Source organism: Salvelinus sp. IW2-2015, unplaced genomic scaffold (genome assembly GCF_002910315.2).
Source record: "Salvelinus sp. IW2-2015 unplaced genomic scaffold, ASM291031v2 Un_scaffold2126, whole genome shotgun sequence".
Taxonomy (NCBI): Eukaryota; Metazoa; Chordata; class Actinopteri; order Salmoniformes; family Salmonidae; genus Salvelinus; species Salvelinus sp. IW2-2015.
In genome coordinates this window covers 106,368-121,000 of record NW_019943461.1, presented here as the reverse complement: position 1 = coordinate 121,000, position 14,633 = coordinate 106,368, and the positions used below count along the sequence as shown (strand labels likewise).

General features: G+C 44.2%; 1 protein-coding gene across 1 annotated transcript; it reads left to right on the top strand.

The window, feature by feature from the left end:
- The first annotated feature begins 550 nt into the window (after positions 1-550).
- Positions 551-7,276, top strand: LOC112073026 (serine/arginine-rich splicing factor 6). The gene is made up of 6 exons (XM_070440021.1): positions 551-774; positions 1,830-2,012; positions 3,854-3,965; positions 5,150-5,367; positions 5,751-5,822; positions 6,300-7,276. The coding sequence occupies exons 1-6, from the start codon at positions 668-670 to the stop codon at positions 6,808-6,810; spliced, it is 1,203 nt and encodes a 400-aa protein (XP_070296122.1). The 5' UTR covers positions 551-667; the 3' UTR covers positions 6,811-7,276.
- The last annotated feature ends 7,357 nt before the right edge of the window (positions 7,277-14,633 follow it).

The window sequence follows — 14,633 nt, the reverse complement described above, 5'->3', positions numbered from 1 at the left end:
TGACATTGTGTTGTTATTTGTTATTTCGCTGAACARTAGATGGTTAAATTGTATTTTTGGCAGTGAAACGAGGCTACTCGGGCGAGAAAAAAACTCACCCAAATGTATAGCCCCGTTGGAAAATATAAATGTACTTTTTTATTTTTTATTTATGTGAATCACATTTTTATTTGCCGTACCCCCGACGGCATTGCTCGTACCCCTGAGGGAATACCAGCTCTAGAGTGACGGATGACTGGGATATCAGGACACACATGAATTAAAAACATTTATGAAATAAAATTAACCAAAAAGCACTGTTGGGGCTTTTTGAAGAAAAAAACATTTGCAAATGTGACTTCACATTGTGTTAACACCATTTCAAAATAATGTTTTATAAAAATAAAAAAAACATACGTCTTAACCGTTATTAACTATCAATCACTTCAGATTAAATAATTTGGTGTGATGAAGCAATAACAAAGAGAGAAACGCAGAGAACGTTTAGATTGTCATTATGGAGACACCTATTGGATGAATGTGGCAACTCCTCTCTTGTGGCGAAAAAAAGGGGCTCGTTTTCAGGCCTTGTGGGCGGGTTTTGAGTGGTCATTGACATTGGCAGAATATTTCCCTACGCGCCACTGTGTTCCTGAGAGTGTGAAGGGACAAAGATCAGCACGGGGAAATGTCGAGAGTTTATATTGGAAGATTGAGCTATCGAGCAAGGGAAAAGGACGTCGAGAAGTTCTTCAAGGGCTATGGAAAGATACTTGAAGTTGACCTGAAAAACGGGTAACAAAATGAACGCCTCGTCTCGCTCTGTGGTAGCTAGCCGCGTTGTGTTTGTGGCCTAGTCCTTGTAGCCAGGCCCAAGCCTCTTGAACCAGTGTTTTAATTGGCGTTTATTGAAGATTCTCGTTAATTAATTTAGTTTGAAGACCTAGTTATCATATTATTATTTACTTAGCTAGTTAAGAATTTGAGAAGCKTTTTGCTATAGAAGCAAAGTTGACTAGCATGGGTTAAGGAGTTAACATACTGTAGCTAGCGTCAATCGTGTTTTGCTAGCTAGCTAAGCTGCTAGGGGCACCTCATTGTCGTGTTTGTGTTTAGACCGAGTAGACCATGTTGCTAGAACGTACTAGGCGCTCTTTTCTTTGAATGAAATCGCAGCCACGTGTCAGAAGAGGTAACCTTAGTTTCACGTGTATGACTTCTTCATAACTAAGCTAGCTAGCATCTTCAAACAACAGTTGCATGCTAAATTGACTTGCATAACGGTACGAAAACGATTTTACTCCATAACTGGCGTCGGATAGATACTGTTTATGTAACATAGTTACAGTAGATAACTTGCGTAATTGTATTGGTCACATACACATGGTTAGCAGATGTTATTGCGATTGAAGCGGAATGGTTGTACAGCCAAAGATAGTGTCTACTGGCATTGTCGTACTTCCAGCAACTGACATATTATGGTATCTGGTGGACGGGACAACATTTACAAGGCCATTTACACGCACTCTAACCACCAGTATGAATGGCAGTCAAAATCATTTGCTAGTTACTGTAGAGACATAAGTCAACATTGKGTTTTGACCCATCTCAATATTCTCTTAGCTAGTTAACAGTACTCTAAACTACACCATACTTACAAGTGGAATTAATGTGGCCCCTCTTAACACCCTGCAGCAGCAGTGGCACATGTGACAAGATTATAAAATGTTGCATTATGAAACGGTCATTTGGGTCTGGCGTTAGTAGGTTTTTAACTACTCACATCATTTGATCCCAAATCTATGTGCCACGTCATCTCTAGCCTAACATACTTTCTCCTATGTGTAAAGGTATGGGTTTGTTGAATTCGATGACCCCCGCGATGCAGATGATGCTGTGTATGACCTGAATGGGAAAGACCTGTGTGGGGAGAGGGTTATTGTGGAACACACAAAGGGGCCGCGGCGGGACGGCAGCTATGGCTCAGGAGGAGGAGGAGGAGGAGGCGGCGGAGGTGGAGGTGGTGGAAGAAGTAAGTATACAATGCAGTGGTGTTTTAACATTAGTGGGGATTTGAGATTGAGGAGGCCAACATGGCAGTGCATAGTATGTGGGATAGGCCACTACTGCATAACATCTCAAGTTTGTCCTTGGTGGTTGTAGTTCATGTAATTGGGTTCTTTTACATTAACATTTTGGTTATTTAGCAGACATTCTTATCCAGCCCGACTTAGTCAGTGCATTCAACTTAAGGTAGCTAGCTAAGACAACCACATAATCAAATATATTATAACTATAACTATAATTCAAATATAGTTAATGCTGCCACATGAGCATCAGTTGTCGTCCATTCTTTACCTTAGTGGTTTTACGTCCTGAGAAGATGCGTCTAAGTGCCATCTGTTCAAAGGCTTGTTGCTTCCTTGGGGATAGTAGTGATGGAAACTTAGTAAAATATACACAAGCAGTACCATACTGGTATACATGGTCACAGCTGGCACTGTCAACCATAATTTAGGTTGTGCTAGGCTCACTCCACATTCCCACCACACTGTAAAGGGATGATTCCACCCCAAAGTWGTTTTTCTGTATTTTTTAGAGGGCATTTCTACATAAAGATCTCCCATTTGCTGTAATTTCACCTAGTTTCAGGGAGAAGTGGTTGCCATTGTTMTGACTCCACTCTTGAATAGGCCACTTGTCGTCTCCTTGGCATACAGGTGTGTAGGACAGGTTGCCGGTTAGAGAAGCACTTTGTTCTCTAGCMTTCACGGGAGCTCGTAGTACAGACTAAGCACTTCATGGTACTCCACAGTCATTGTTTTACTAATGGGTGTAGAGAAGACATTTTACACCTGAGTAGTTGAGGGAATTCAAATTACATGCACCACTGCCACCAATGACATGCCGTTATCTTGGGAGCCGGTATGCTTGATTTAAACTGTTGCAGGGAAACAAATGCACTTGTGTTCATTCGAATTGTCGTGGGGGAAATGAGAGGGAAACTAGCTTGATTTACTACCGTAGAATATTTGCTAGATAAATGAACTGTAATTTGAATAGAATAAATGAACTAGTGAATTTGTTAGAGTAATTTGAGAATCTTGTGTCATCTGTTTTATTCAGGATTCTTTTATTTTTGTTTAATTAAAATGAATGTTGAATAATAAAAGGTAAAGATTTAACAAAGAACCTCAATGTTTTAATTAAAAGAGTCCTTTGCTGACTGCCTGCCCCTATTGCTGGCCTGGCCATGGTGTCCCCTTTCCAACCAAGAGTGTGGTTTGACCATTCTGGGCCCCTGGGCAGACCAAAAAAGGGAGCCATTGTGAATGAAGACCGCTTGTCCCATTAGTCCCAGGCCGGGTGGTGAGGATGCCATTGGGTTAGGAACAGATGTGGGTTGAGCTTTTATAGGTGCCTGAAACACATGTGAAATGTCTATATTTAGATGTGCTAGTTTAAACTTTAACTTTAGTGTCACCGTAAGTAAGTACTGTCTTCAGTCAGCTTTTTTTTTGTCTTAGCTTTTAATTTTGATTTTAAGTTTGTATGTACAGTTTTTGTATTCAGTTCTACCCAAACTTGAATCAGGTAGTAATTTATTTGTTTAGATCTTGTTGAAGGGAAGGGATATGTCAGTGTTCTTGATGGAAAATGTCCCCTAGTTTTCTAGACCAGTGTAATGTGTACAGGTTTGATTTCCGTTTATCTTTTTCTTTTTTGGCTAGTTTGTCTTTACCTCCCCCTCCCCGTTTTATAAGTGACCATTTTGTTTACAGAATGTAGCTTGGAGTTTAGTATTGAGGCTGTCGTCAGTGTGTCCCCTGCTGTAATTACTGCTGCTCTGTCCTTGTTACCTTGAAGGCGGGGGCGGGGGCGGGTACGGGCGTGGTGGCAGAGACCGATATGGCCCACCAGCAAGGACAGACTATCGGCTGATCGTTGAGAACCTGTCCAGCCGCTGCAGCTGGCAAGACCTGAAGGTATGGTGACCCGTTATTCAGCCATGCTTAATGATAACTCTCTCTTCCTTATGATTTCGGCATCCTACGATAACGTTTGGAGAGAGAACATTTGAGCCTTTATCAAAACATTTTTACGTGTATGTTTGTGTTGGGGCAATGCATTAGAGTACTCTGATTACTATTTTGTTTTAAAGAGTAACTTAATGCGTTAGTTTGTCAATTTAAGTTACTTTTTATAGAAGATAAAGTAAAAATCCATGTTATTTTGCATCAGTCATTATGTGTTGGTACAGCCAGAGTTATGGATAAGGCTATGCAAGCAATTCAAAGGTAGTGTGCGCCATCTACTGGGCATAAGGACAAACACACGCAAGGCATTTTCAGAGGGTTTTTAGTTTTGGTAACGCAAACGTAAAGTAACCTGTTACTTTCCACAGTAAGTAACATTGTAACGTAACAAGTTACCTCTAATGGGCTCCCGAGTGGKGTCGCGGTCTAAGTCACTGCATCTCCGTGCTAGAGGCATCACTACAGACAACCTGGTTCGTATCCAGGCTGTATCACACCTGGCCGTGATTGGGAGTCCCATAGGGTGGCGCACAATTGGCCCAGCGCCGTCCGGGGTTGGCCGGTGTAGGCTGTCATTGTAAATAAGAATTTGTTCTTAACTGACTGGCTTAGTTAAATAAAGGTTAAACATTATAGAACTAACAATCAGTTTTAAAAGTAACATTCCCAACACTGCATAAGATTCATTTTTTACAATTTAATAAATGCCCATAATGGCAAACATGCATAAAGATGGCAGAATTCACATATGATGTCATTGTTTAAGCACTATCCAGTTTTTTTTTTTTTTTTTTACCACGGTGCCCGATAAGGTTCAATGTGCCCATCGACACAATCTACTTTTTCATTTGTTAATTCATTTCCGGCGTCTTGGAGCTAAAGTTGGGTTGATATGTATACTCTGCTAATGACGGTACCAAAACAAAGTGACAGAGCAATGTACAATACGACAAACGTAGCAAMATTTTTATGGCGATGGATAAATCTGAGGTTTCCTGCAGTTTTCCCACCATACAAGTATATAGAATGCATATATATATCATGACACACGTACAATATTAAATTATGTATATTAATTCAATAGGATCTTTGGTTTTCTCACCTAATCCCAACCGTTCCTGTCCCTTCACCAGGACTACATGAGGCAGGCGGGTGAGGTGACGTATGCTGACACCAATAAGGGGCGCAGGAACGAGGGRGTGATAGAGTTCAGGCTGTACTCTGACATGAAGAGAGCCCTGGAGAAGCTGGACGGCACAGAGGTGAACGGCAGGAAGATCCGGCTGATTGAGGACCGCCCCGGGGCCAAGCGCAGCAAGCGCTCCTACTCTCGCAGTCGCAGYCGCTCCCGGTAAATAAGAATGTGGGGTTGCGTCCCAAACAGCTCACTCTAGTCCACTGCTTTTGACAAAGGGCCCGTATGGCTCTGCGGGGAATACTGCCATTTGGAATGCACACTGAGACTGGCTTATCGACAAACCATAATGAGTAGTTGTATGAAATTATGCAAGATGATTTGTAGGTCAGTCAATCTTTAATCAGCGACCGAGTAGAATTTCTGCTCTTAAACATGGTCTCTATTTAAAGGGATGTGGCGATTTCAGTTGCCCCACCCACCCACACACACACAAATGTATTGCTTTCCCACCAGTTCACAATTCCATTGGAACTCCCATCACCCTAACCCCTGAAGGTACATGGCTTACCGTGAATCTACGTTCTCCCTGTCTCCAGGTCTCGCTCCAGGAGCCGTAGGTCCCGTAAGAGCCGCAGCCGCAGTGAGAGCAGCAGTCGCTCCCGCTCCAGGTGAGGCTCAGAGTGCAGGCCACGTTTAACTTATAGACCCATACCCAAGGGTGACCCCTGACTTGTCCCAAATCCCTATGTAGTACACTACTTGCAACCAGGGCTTGTAGGGCTTCAGTCAAAAGTAGAGCACTATATAGGGTGCCGTTTGGAACTATATAGGGAAGAAGGTGCCATTTGGGACACGTGTAGGGAAGAGGGTGGGACACTAAGAGGGTGCCATTTTCTAAGGGATCTCTTTGTAGATGTTTCTTTTGCAGACTTGTTGCACTCAAGTGACATCAACAGTAACAAGTTACAATTTGTGGGTTTCTAAAAAATCTGTTTACCAAGAGCTCTTGCCTCAATATGGACCTTGTGTAGCTCAGATGTCCTGACAGATGTCTTAACCAGCTAGTGCTATGGKTGGTGGCTATTTCTGCATTGCTGCATTTCAAGTACATATTAGTTAACTGTCTGCTCCTTTCTATTTCCCAGGGGTGCTGCCTCCCGGTCCCGTAGCCGCTCCCACAGCAAGAAGGACAAGACCAAGGGCAGCAGAGAGGAGGAGCGCACCAACGGCGCCCACAAGGCCAAGGAGGGGCGCGGGGGCCGGGACGAGGGCCGTAGCAAGAGCCGCAGCAGGAGCCGCAGCAAGAGCAAAAAGAGCAGCAAGAAAGAAGGGAAGAAGAGYAGGAAGGATGAGTCTAGATCCAGGTCCCGCTCCAGATCAGCAGCTAAGGATCGCTCCCGGAAGTCTGGCTCTAAGAGCCGCGAGCCGGCCAAGAGCGACGACGAGGGAGCTGTAGCTGAGAAGGGGGCCGCCCGTTCCCGCTCTCGCTCCCACACCCCTGCCGAATCCAAACCCAAGTCAAAGTCTAAGTCCAAATCTCCATCTCCCTCCCCGGCCAAAGCCCGCTCCCGTTCCCCCTCCGTCTCTCGCTCAGAGTCCCGCTCCAAATCTCGCTCCGCGTCTCGTTCTCGCTCCCGCTCTCTATCAGAGTCCTGAGCTGGGATGGGGACATAACCCAGCAGTCGTGTGTGTCTCTCCCCCCCCCCCCCCGTTTGTTCTCGTCCCCTGTGTCTGTCCCTTTTCGTTTTTTGATAAAATAGTTGTAGAAAAAAAAAACAGGCTCATGCTCGGTGTCTTTCACTCACTCTTCCCCATTTCTTATAAATATACAGTGTTTTGTTGGTCATTCTGCTTTTTCCAGTAGTCTCTTAATCAAGGTGTTTTGTAAAATATTAAATGTGTGAAGTAAGTTCGAGGGTATTTGCTTGGATAGATTTTTCTAAGTTGAAATGGAAATGTGCTGTAGTCGGTGTCTTAAACTTTGTATCAATACTAGCATACTGTGCTGTCAATGTTGTGCAAGGGTGGCGGCTGTTTCATTCCATTGTTGCATCTTTTCACTTTGTGGGAAATCCTTTTACCAGTTACTTAAAAAATAAATAAATAAACGCCTGATCTGGAATGATTTGGAGTTGTTTTTGTCTCTTAAATAAGATTTAAATAATTTTTTTTTTTTGCCCTTTGGTGTGTGTAATTTACTGTATTTATACTGGGSATATTACTTTTCAACAGTAACATTTCAGAAATTGCTAGAAGGACATCTTTGAGTTGAAGGAAAATGGCCAAATTGTTGGAAGTTGTAGGTTTGTCACAGAAGACATTTAGTGCTGAGATTAGTGCAGTTGGGATTTACTACCACGGTCCCAGATGTGCCATCATGTCAACCTCTCGTAACTTTTGAGTACCACAGTATGAGTCGTCATATCCATAAAACCTAGCAGTCAAACGGGGAAATGGTTCCAAACGTTTTTCCACCATTCATTTTTACCATAGGGGATTTTACCCTGGGTGACGTTGTGATAACAGTGTGTAAATCTGTAGGACAARGTGACGTTTATCAATACATTAGCATTTACCAGCAAATGAAATGCTAATGAGCATTTTCAAACCAGAGTAAATTGAGTCTAATATATTAGTCACCTTGTTCAAGAGAGATTTACATGGTTATCAAAACGTAACGCCAGGGTACGCCAACACGAAACACAGACCTTATTTTAAGAGTCATAACAGTTGGAAAAATGTCCATGTTGGACCGCTAGGTTTTATGGGTATTATGACACACCTCCACTTTGGGGCTCCATAGTCACGCCAAATRCAATGCAATAACATGTTTGGCGTGACAATGAGCGATAGGGATTTGGTAAACGCAGAATCAGACTGGCAACCGGGTTACTACACAATTATCGTGGCGGGCCATAGGTTTGGTGTTATGTGCCCTTGTTTAGCCACAAGATGGCGTAGTACTAATTGGACAGTATTCCATCCGTGTTGACATAAATGCCCTCGCTGTCAATGAAATAACTATTCCTTAGCAATGAGAATAATGAATAACTATGGGAATATAATTGATGTCCAAGTTRATTATTAATTGCTGCCATTAAAGCTCATTTGAATGAGTAGGGACGTGTATATTTGGTATATGTATCACAGTTYCCCAGGCACATTTAAAGACCTATATGATTGTATGGGTGTAGGCCTCTGTTTTATGTCACCCAAAGCATGTAGATATCTGAATTGTTTTAAGATAAGCTTAGCCTACCATATTCGTCCATGGATGGATGTATGTAGCCAATTTCAAAGGATTTCTGAGACCACTAACAGACTAGCGTACTATTAAAATGGTCGGTTGGTCAGTCAACAGTGCGCATCTCACCTACTAGTTCACTAATAAGTCTAAACTATCTATGCCAGCTGCGATCAGCTTTCTCAATACGCTGTACTATAGTACTGGTAGTTGTGCACATATTGCTGTATTTATATTGTTTTTGTGTCTATTGTCATGTGTTCTTACTACGCGCTGCAAAATGAATTGCTCTCGGGGATAATAAAGACTACTCTACTCTAAAGCATAAAGAATTATCCAAAGTGCACGCGTAGGCATTAAGCAACAGCAGCCTACTCAAATGCTCCATTTCTACGGAGGAGCAGTGCGCATCGCATCAGGGTTCGTGAAGGAAAGGAGGCGCCAAGGAAAAGTAGCAGTGGGAATTCGGTCAGTTTTGTGAGGGGGCGGTCGCATGTAGCGTAAATTTTTGTCTCGGGCTTTTGAAAATGCCTATTTCCCTGCAGTAACAAACGACACCGATATAGGCTATAGAAACTTACTGAATAAGAGACGGAGCACATATTAGACTGCGAGCAACAGATTTGAGCCACGCACATCCTTGATCCTTCCGTTTTGGATTTAAACTATAGGCAAATTAAATTGCTTGACGGATATCACAATATTTTAAGGCTTATATGAGGGAACAAACCAAACGATACTGTATCGAAATGTGTCGGGGGACAATGAATACAACCGAAGAATACGGCATCAAAGGCAAGTAGGCTATAACTTTYCCCGGTAACCTTCARAAGTAGCCTAGGCTATCACCCCGCAGGTAGTTGAAATATGATTATTACAATGAGAACGGCAACTTCAGACAATTGGCGTTGAAACATTGTAGCAGCCTTTTCTGAGGTCTGAAGAGAGAAAGATTGTATTTGCTTAAGTTCAGGACAAATCAATCACGGTCTGGTTTCCCTTCACCTATGCCTATTTCAACTGTGGGTTATTTTGGAGATTGTATATTTAGAGGAAATCAAGATTAAATTTTCCCGCGGAAACCTTAATCAGTTAATTGATANGCAGTTGGGATTTACTACCACGGTCCCAGATGTGCCATCATGTCAACCTCTCGTAACTTTTGAGTACCACAGTATGAGTCGTCATATCCATAAAACCTAGCAGTCAAACGGGGAAATGGTTCCAAACGTTTTTCCACCATTCATTTTTACCATAGGGGATTTTACCCTGGGTGACGTTGTGATAACAGTGTGTAAATCTGTAGGACAAGGTGACGTTTATCAATACATTAGCATTTACCAGCAAATGAAATGCTAATGAGCATTTTCAAACCAGAGTAAATTGAGTCTAATATATTAGTCACCTTGTTCAAGAGAGATTTACATGGTTATCAAAACGTAACGCCAGGGTACGCCAACACGAAACACAGACCTTATTTTAAGAGTCATAACAGTTGGAAAAATGTCCATGTTGGACCGCTAGGTTTTATGGGTATTATGACACACCTCCACTTTGGGGCTCCATAGTCACGCCAAATRCAATGCAATAACATGTTTGGCGTGACAATGAGCGATAGGGATTTGGTAAACGCAGAATCAGACTGGCAACCGGGTTACTACACAATTATCGTGGCGGGCCATAGGTTTGGTGTTATGTGCCCTTGTTTAGCCACAAGATGGCGTAGTACTAATTGGACAGTATTCCATCCGTGTTGACATAAATGCCCTCGCTGTCAATGAAATAACTATTCCTTAGCAATGAGAATAATGAATAACTATGGGAATATAATTGATGTCCAAGTTGATTATTAATTGCTGCCATTAAAGCTCATTTGAATGAGTAGGGACGTGTATATTTGGTATATGTATCACAGTTTCCCAGGCACATTTAAAGACCTATATGATTGTATGGGTGTAGGCCTCTGTTTTATGTCACCCAAAGCATGTAGATATCTGAATTGTTTTAAGATAAGCTTAGCCTACCATATTCGTCCATGGATGGATGTATGTAGCCAATTTCAAAGGATTTCTGAGACCACTAACAGACTAGCGTACTATTAAAATGGTCGGTTGGTCAGTCAACAGTGCGCATCTCACCTACTAGTTCACTAATAAGTCTAAACTATCTATGCCAGCTGCGATCAGCTTTCTCAATACGCTGTACTATAGTACTGGTAGTTGTGCACATATTGCTGTATTTATATTGTTTTTGTGTCTATTGTCATGTGTTCTTACTACGCGCTGCAAAATGAATTGCTCTCGGGGATAATAAAGACTACTCTACTCTAAAGCATAAAGAATTATCCAAAGTGCACGCGTAGGCATTAAGCAACAGCAGCCTACTCAAATGCTCCATTTCTACGGAGGAGCAGTGCGCATCGCATCAGGGTTCGTGAAGGAAAGGAGGCGCCAAGGAAAAGTAGCAGTGGGAATTCGGTCAGTTTTGTGAGGGGGCGGTCGCATGTAGCGTAAATTTTTGTCTCGGGCTTTTGAAAATGCCTATTTCCCTGCAGTAACAAACGACACCGATATAGGCTATAGAAACTTACTGAATAAGAGACGGAGCACATATTAGACTGCGAGCAACAGATTTGAGCCACGCACATCCTTGATCCTTCCGTTTTGGATTTAAACTATAGGCAAATTAAATTGCTTGACGGATATCACAATATTTTAAGGCTTATATGAGGGAACAAACCAAACGATACTGTATCGAAATGTGTCGGGGGACAATGAATACAACCGAAGAATACGGCATCAAAGGCAAGTAGGCTATAACTTTYCCCGGTAACCTTCARAAGTAGCCTAGGCTATCACCCCGCAGGTAGTTGAAATATGATTATTACAATGAGAACGGCAACTTCAGACAATTGGCGTTGAAACATTGTAGCAGCCTTTTCTGAGGTCTGAAGAGAGAAAGATTGTATTTGCTTAAGTTCAGGACAAATCAATCACGGTCTGGTTTCCCTTCACCTATGCCTATTTCAACTGTGGGTTATTTTGGAGATTGTATATTTAGAGGAAATCAAGATTAAATTTTCCCGCGGAAACCTTAATCAGTTAATTGATAGTCCACACCGAAGGAATGCAACACCCTAACCCTAACCCTAACCCTAACCCTAACCCTAACCCTAACCCTAACCCATTTATAAAGACCATATCAGTGGCCATATGAGCAGAGGGAATGATCTTGCCCCAGGAAGCCAGGCAACTAGAGGGAATGTTCTTGCTCCAGGCAGCCAGACAGCTAGAGAGACTGTTCTTGCTCCAGGCAGCCAGACAGCTAGAAAGACTGTTCTTGCTCCAGGCAGCCAGACAACTAGATGGAATGTTCTTGCTCCAGTCAACTAGATGGAATGTTCTTGCTCCAGGCAACTAGATGGAATGTTCTTGCTCCAGCCAGCCAGACAACTAGATGGAATGTTCTTGCTCCAGGCAGCCAGGCAACTAGAGGGAATGTTCTTGCTCCAGTCAACTAGATGGAATGTTCTTGCTCCAGGAAGCCAGTCAACTAGAGGGAATGTTCTTGCTCCAGGAAGCCAGACAACTAGAGGGAATGTTCTTGCTCCAGGAAGCCAGACAACTAGAGGGAATGTTCTTGCTCCAGGCAGCCAGACAGCTAGAGGGAATGATCTTGCTCCAGGAAGCCAGACAACTATTCTTAGAACTATTAAGGAGCAGTACCTGCTGTAACGCTCTCATTTGGACTATAGCGAATGTAATTCAGTATCAGCAGCTTTTAACTATCCAGATCACCCAAATGGGATTCAAACCTACAACCCGCTGGTCAGGACAGTCTGGTATCCAACCCCTGACGCTGGTCATAGTAGACTCCTTGGTCTTGTACACGGTCAGGTTGTCCAACTGATGTACAACGTATTTGACACAATAGTTGTGAGTTTTTCTGCACATAAATGATTAGGCCCTACACAAGCATTGTGGAAACAATGGTTGTGTAGACATTTTTGTGCCCACAAAGGGTGTTTTTCAACATGCATACTACCGTGCGCCACACTCTTATGCTCCTAGTGCATTCTCTGAAGACGTTCTCTTGAGTACGTTCTTGTGAGGACGAGAGTGTGGAGAACGCATTAAACATTACATTTGAGAAGCACTCGCACTCCCCTCTACTGCATTACCTCCCAATCCCCCTACTGTATTACCTCACGCTGCACCTCCGCCTACTGTATTACCTCACGCTGCACCTCCCCCTACTGTATTACCTCACGCTGCTCCTCCCCCTACTGTATTACCTCACGCTGCTGGAGCAGCGTGGGTAATTATAGGTATGGGGGAGCGTTGTAACAAGTGTGCAGGTACTACAGGTAGGGGGGAGGAGCAGCCTGAGGTAATATCGATAGAGGGGGTAGGAATGCTCAGCATTGATTTGGTATATATCAGTTAGGGGGAGGAGCAGTCTGCTGAGGTATACTAGTTAGGGGATTGGATGCGCGTTGAGTGTAATTATCTTAGATCACGGCGGACGGAGTCAGCGGTGATGTAATACAGTAGGGGGAAGTGCAGCGAGTGAGGTATAACAGTGGGGAGGAGCGCTCGCGTGAGGTAATACAGTGAGGGGAGGTGCAGCGTGAGGTAATACGTAGGGGGAGGAGCAGCGTGGGTAATACAGTAGGGGGAGGCGCAGCGTGAGGTAATACAGTAGGGGGAGGGCAGTGAGTGGATGTAAATACAGTAGGGGGAGGTGCAGCGATGAGGTAATACAGTAGGGGAGGTGCCAGCGTGAGGGTAATACAGTAGGGGGAGGTGGCAGCGTGAGGTAATACAGTAGGGGGAGAGCTGTAGCAGGTAATACAGTAAGGGGGAGGAGCAAGCGTGGAGTAATACAGTGGAGGAAGGTGCAGCGTGAGGGTAGTACAGTAGGGGGAGGTGCAGCGTGAGGTAATACAGTAGGGGGAGGAGCAGTGTGAGGTTTAATACAGTGGGGGAGGTGGCAGCGTGAGGTAATACAGTAGGGGGAGAGAAGCGTGAGGTAATAGCAGTAGGGGGAGGGCAGCGTGAAGGTAATACAGTAGGGGGAGGTGCATCGTGAGGTAATACAGTAGGGGGGAGCATGCGGTGAGGTATTACAGTAGGGGGAGTGAGCTAGCATGAGGTAATACAGGGTAGGGAAGGTAGTCATGCAGTGAGGTAATACAGTAGGGAGGAGTGCGCAGCGTGAGGTAATACAGTAGGGGGAGGGGCATGCCATGAGGTATACAGTAGGGAGGAGTAGCGTGAGGTATACAGTAGGGGGAAGTGGCAGCGTGAGGTATACAGTAGGGGGAGGGCGCAGCGTGAGGTAATACAGTAGGGGGAGGCAGCAGGGAGGTAATACAGTAGGGGGAGCAGCGTGAGGTAATACAGTAGGGGAGGTGCAGCGTGAGGTAATAACAAGTAGGGGGAGGAGGCGCGTAGGTATACAGTAGGGGGATGGATTGCAGCGTGAGGTAATCAGTAGGGGGAGGCAGCGTGAGGTAATACAGTAGGGGGAGCAGCGTGAAGGTAATACAGTAGGGGGAGGCTGCAGCGTGAGGTAATACAGTAGGGGGAGGCTGCCAGCGGTAGGTAATACAGTAGGGGGAGAGCAAGCGTGAGGTAATACAGTAGGGGGAGGATGCGTACCAGCGTGAGGTAATACAGTAGGGGGAGGCAGCGTAAGGTAGTAATACAGTGGGGGAGTGTGCATGCTGTGAGGTAATACAGTAGGGGAGGCTGCTGCGGAGGTAATACAGTAGGGGGAGTGCGCCAGCGTGAGGTAATACAGTAGGGGGGAGCGAGCAAGGGTGAGGTAATAACGTAGGAGGACAGCGTAGGTAAACAACTTATTTGTGTCACTTGCGTTGTTACATACCTTGTTGGACAACAGTATTTCTGACCGTGTTACAAGCCAGAGTTCTAACTATGACCAGGCCAGGGGTTGGATACCGACTGTCTTGACCAGCGGGTTTTGTAGGTTTGAATCCACTTTGGTGGTGATCTGGATAGTTAAAAGCTGCTGATATGAATTATCATTCGCTATAGTCAATGAGAGCGTTACAGCAGGTACTTGCTTCTTAATAGTTTTATTAGATAGTTTGTCTGGCTTCCTGAGCAAGATATTCCTCTAGCTGTCTGCTGCTGGAGCAAGAACAACTTCCTCTCTAGTTGTCTGGCTTCCTGGAGCAGAGCATTCTCTAGTTGTCTGGCTTCCTCTG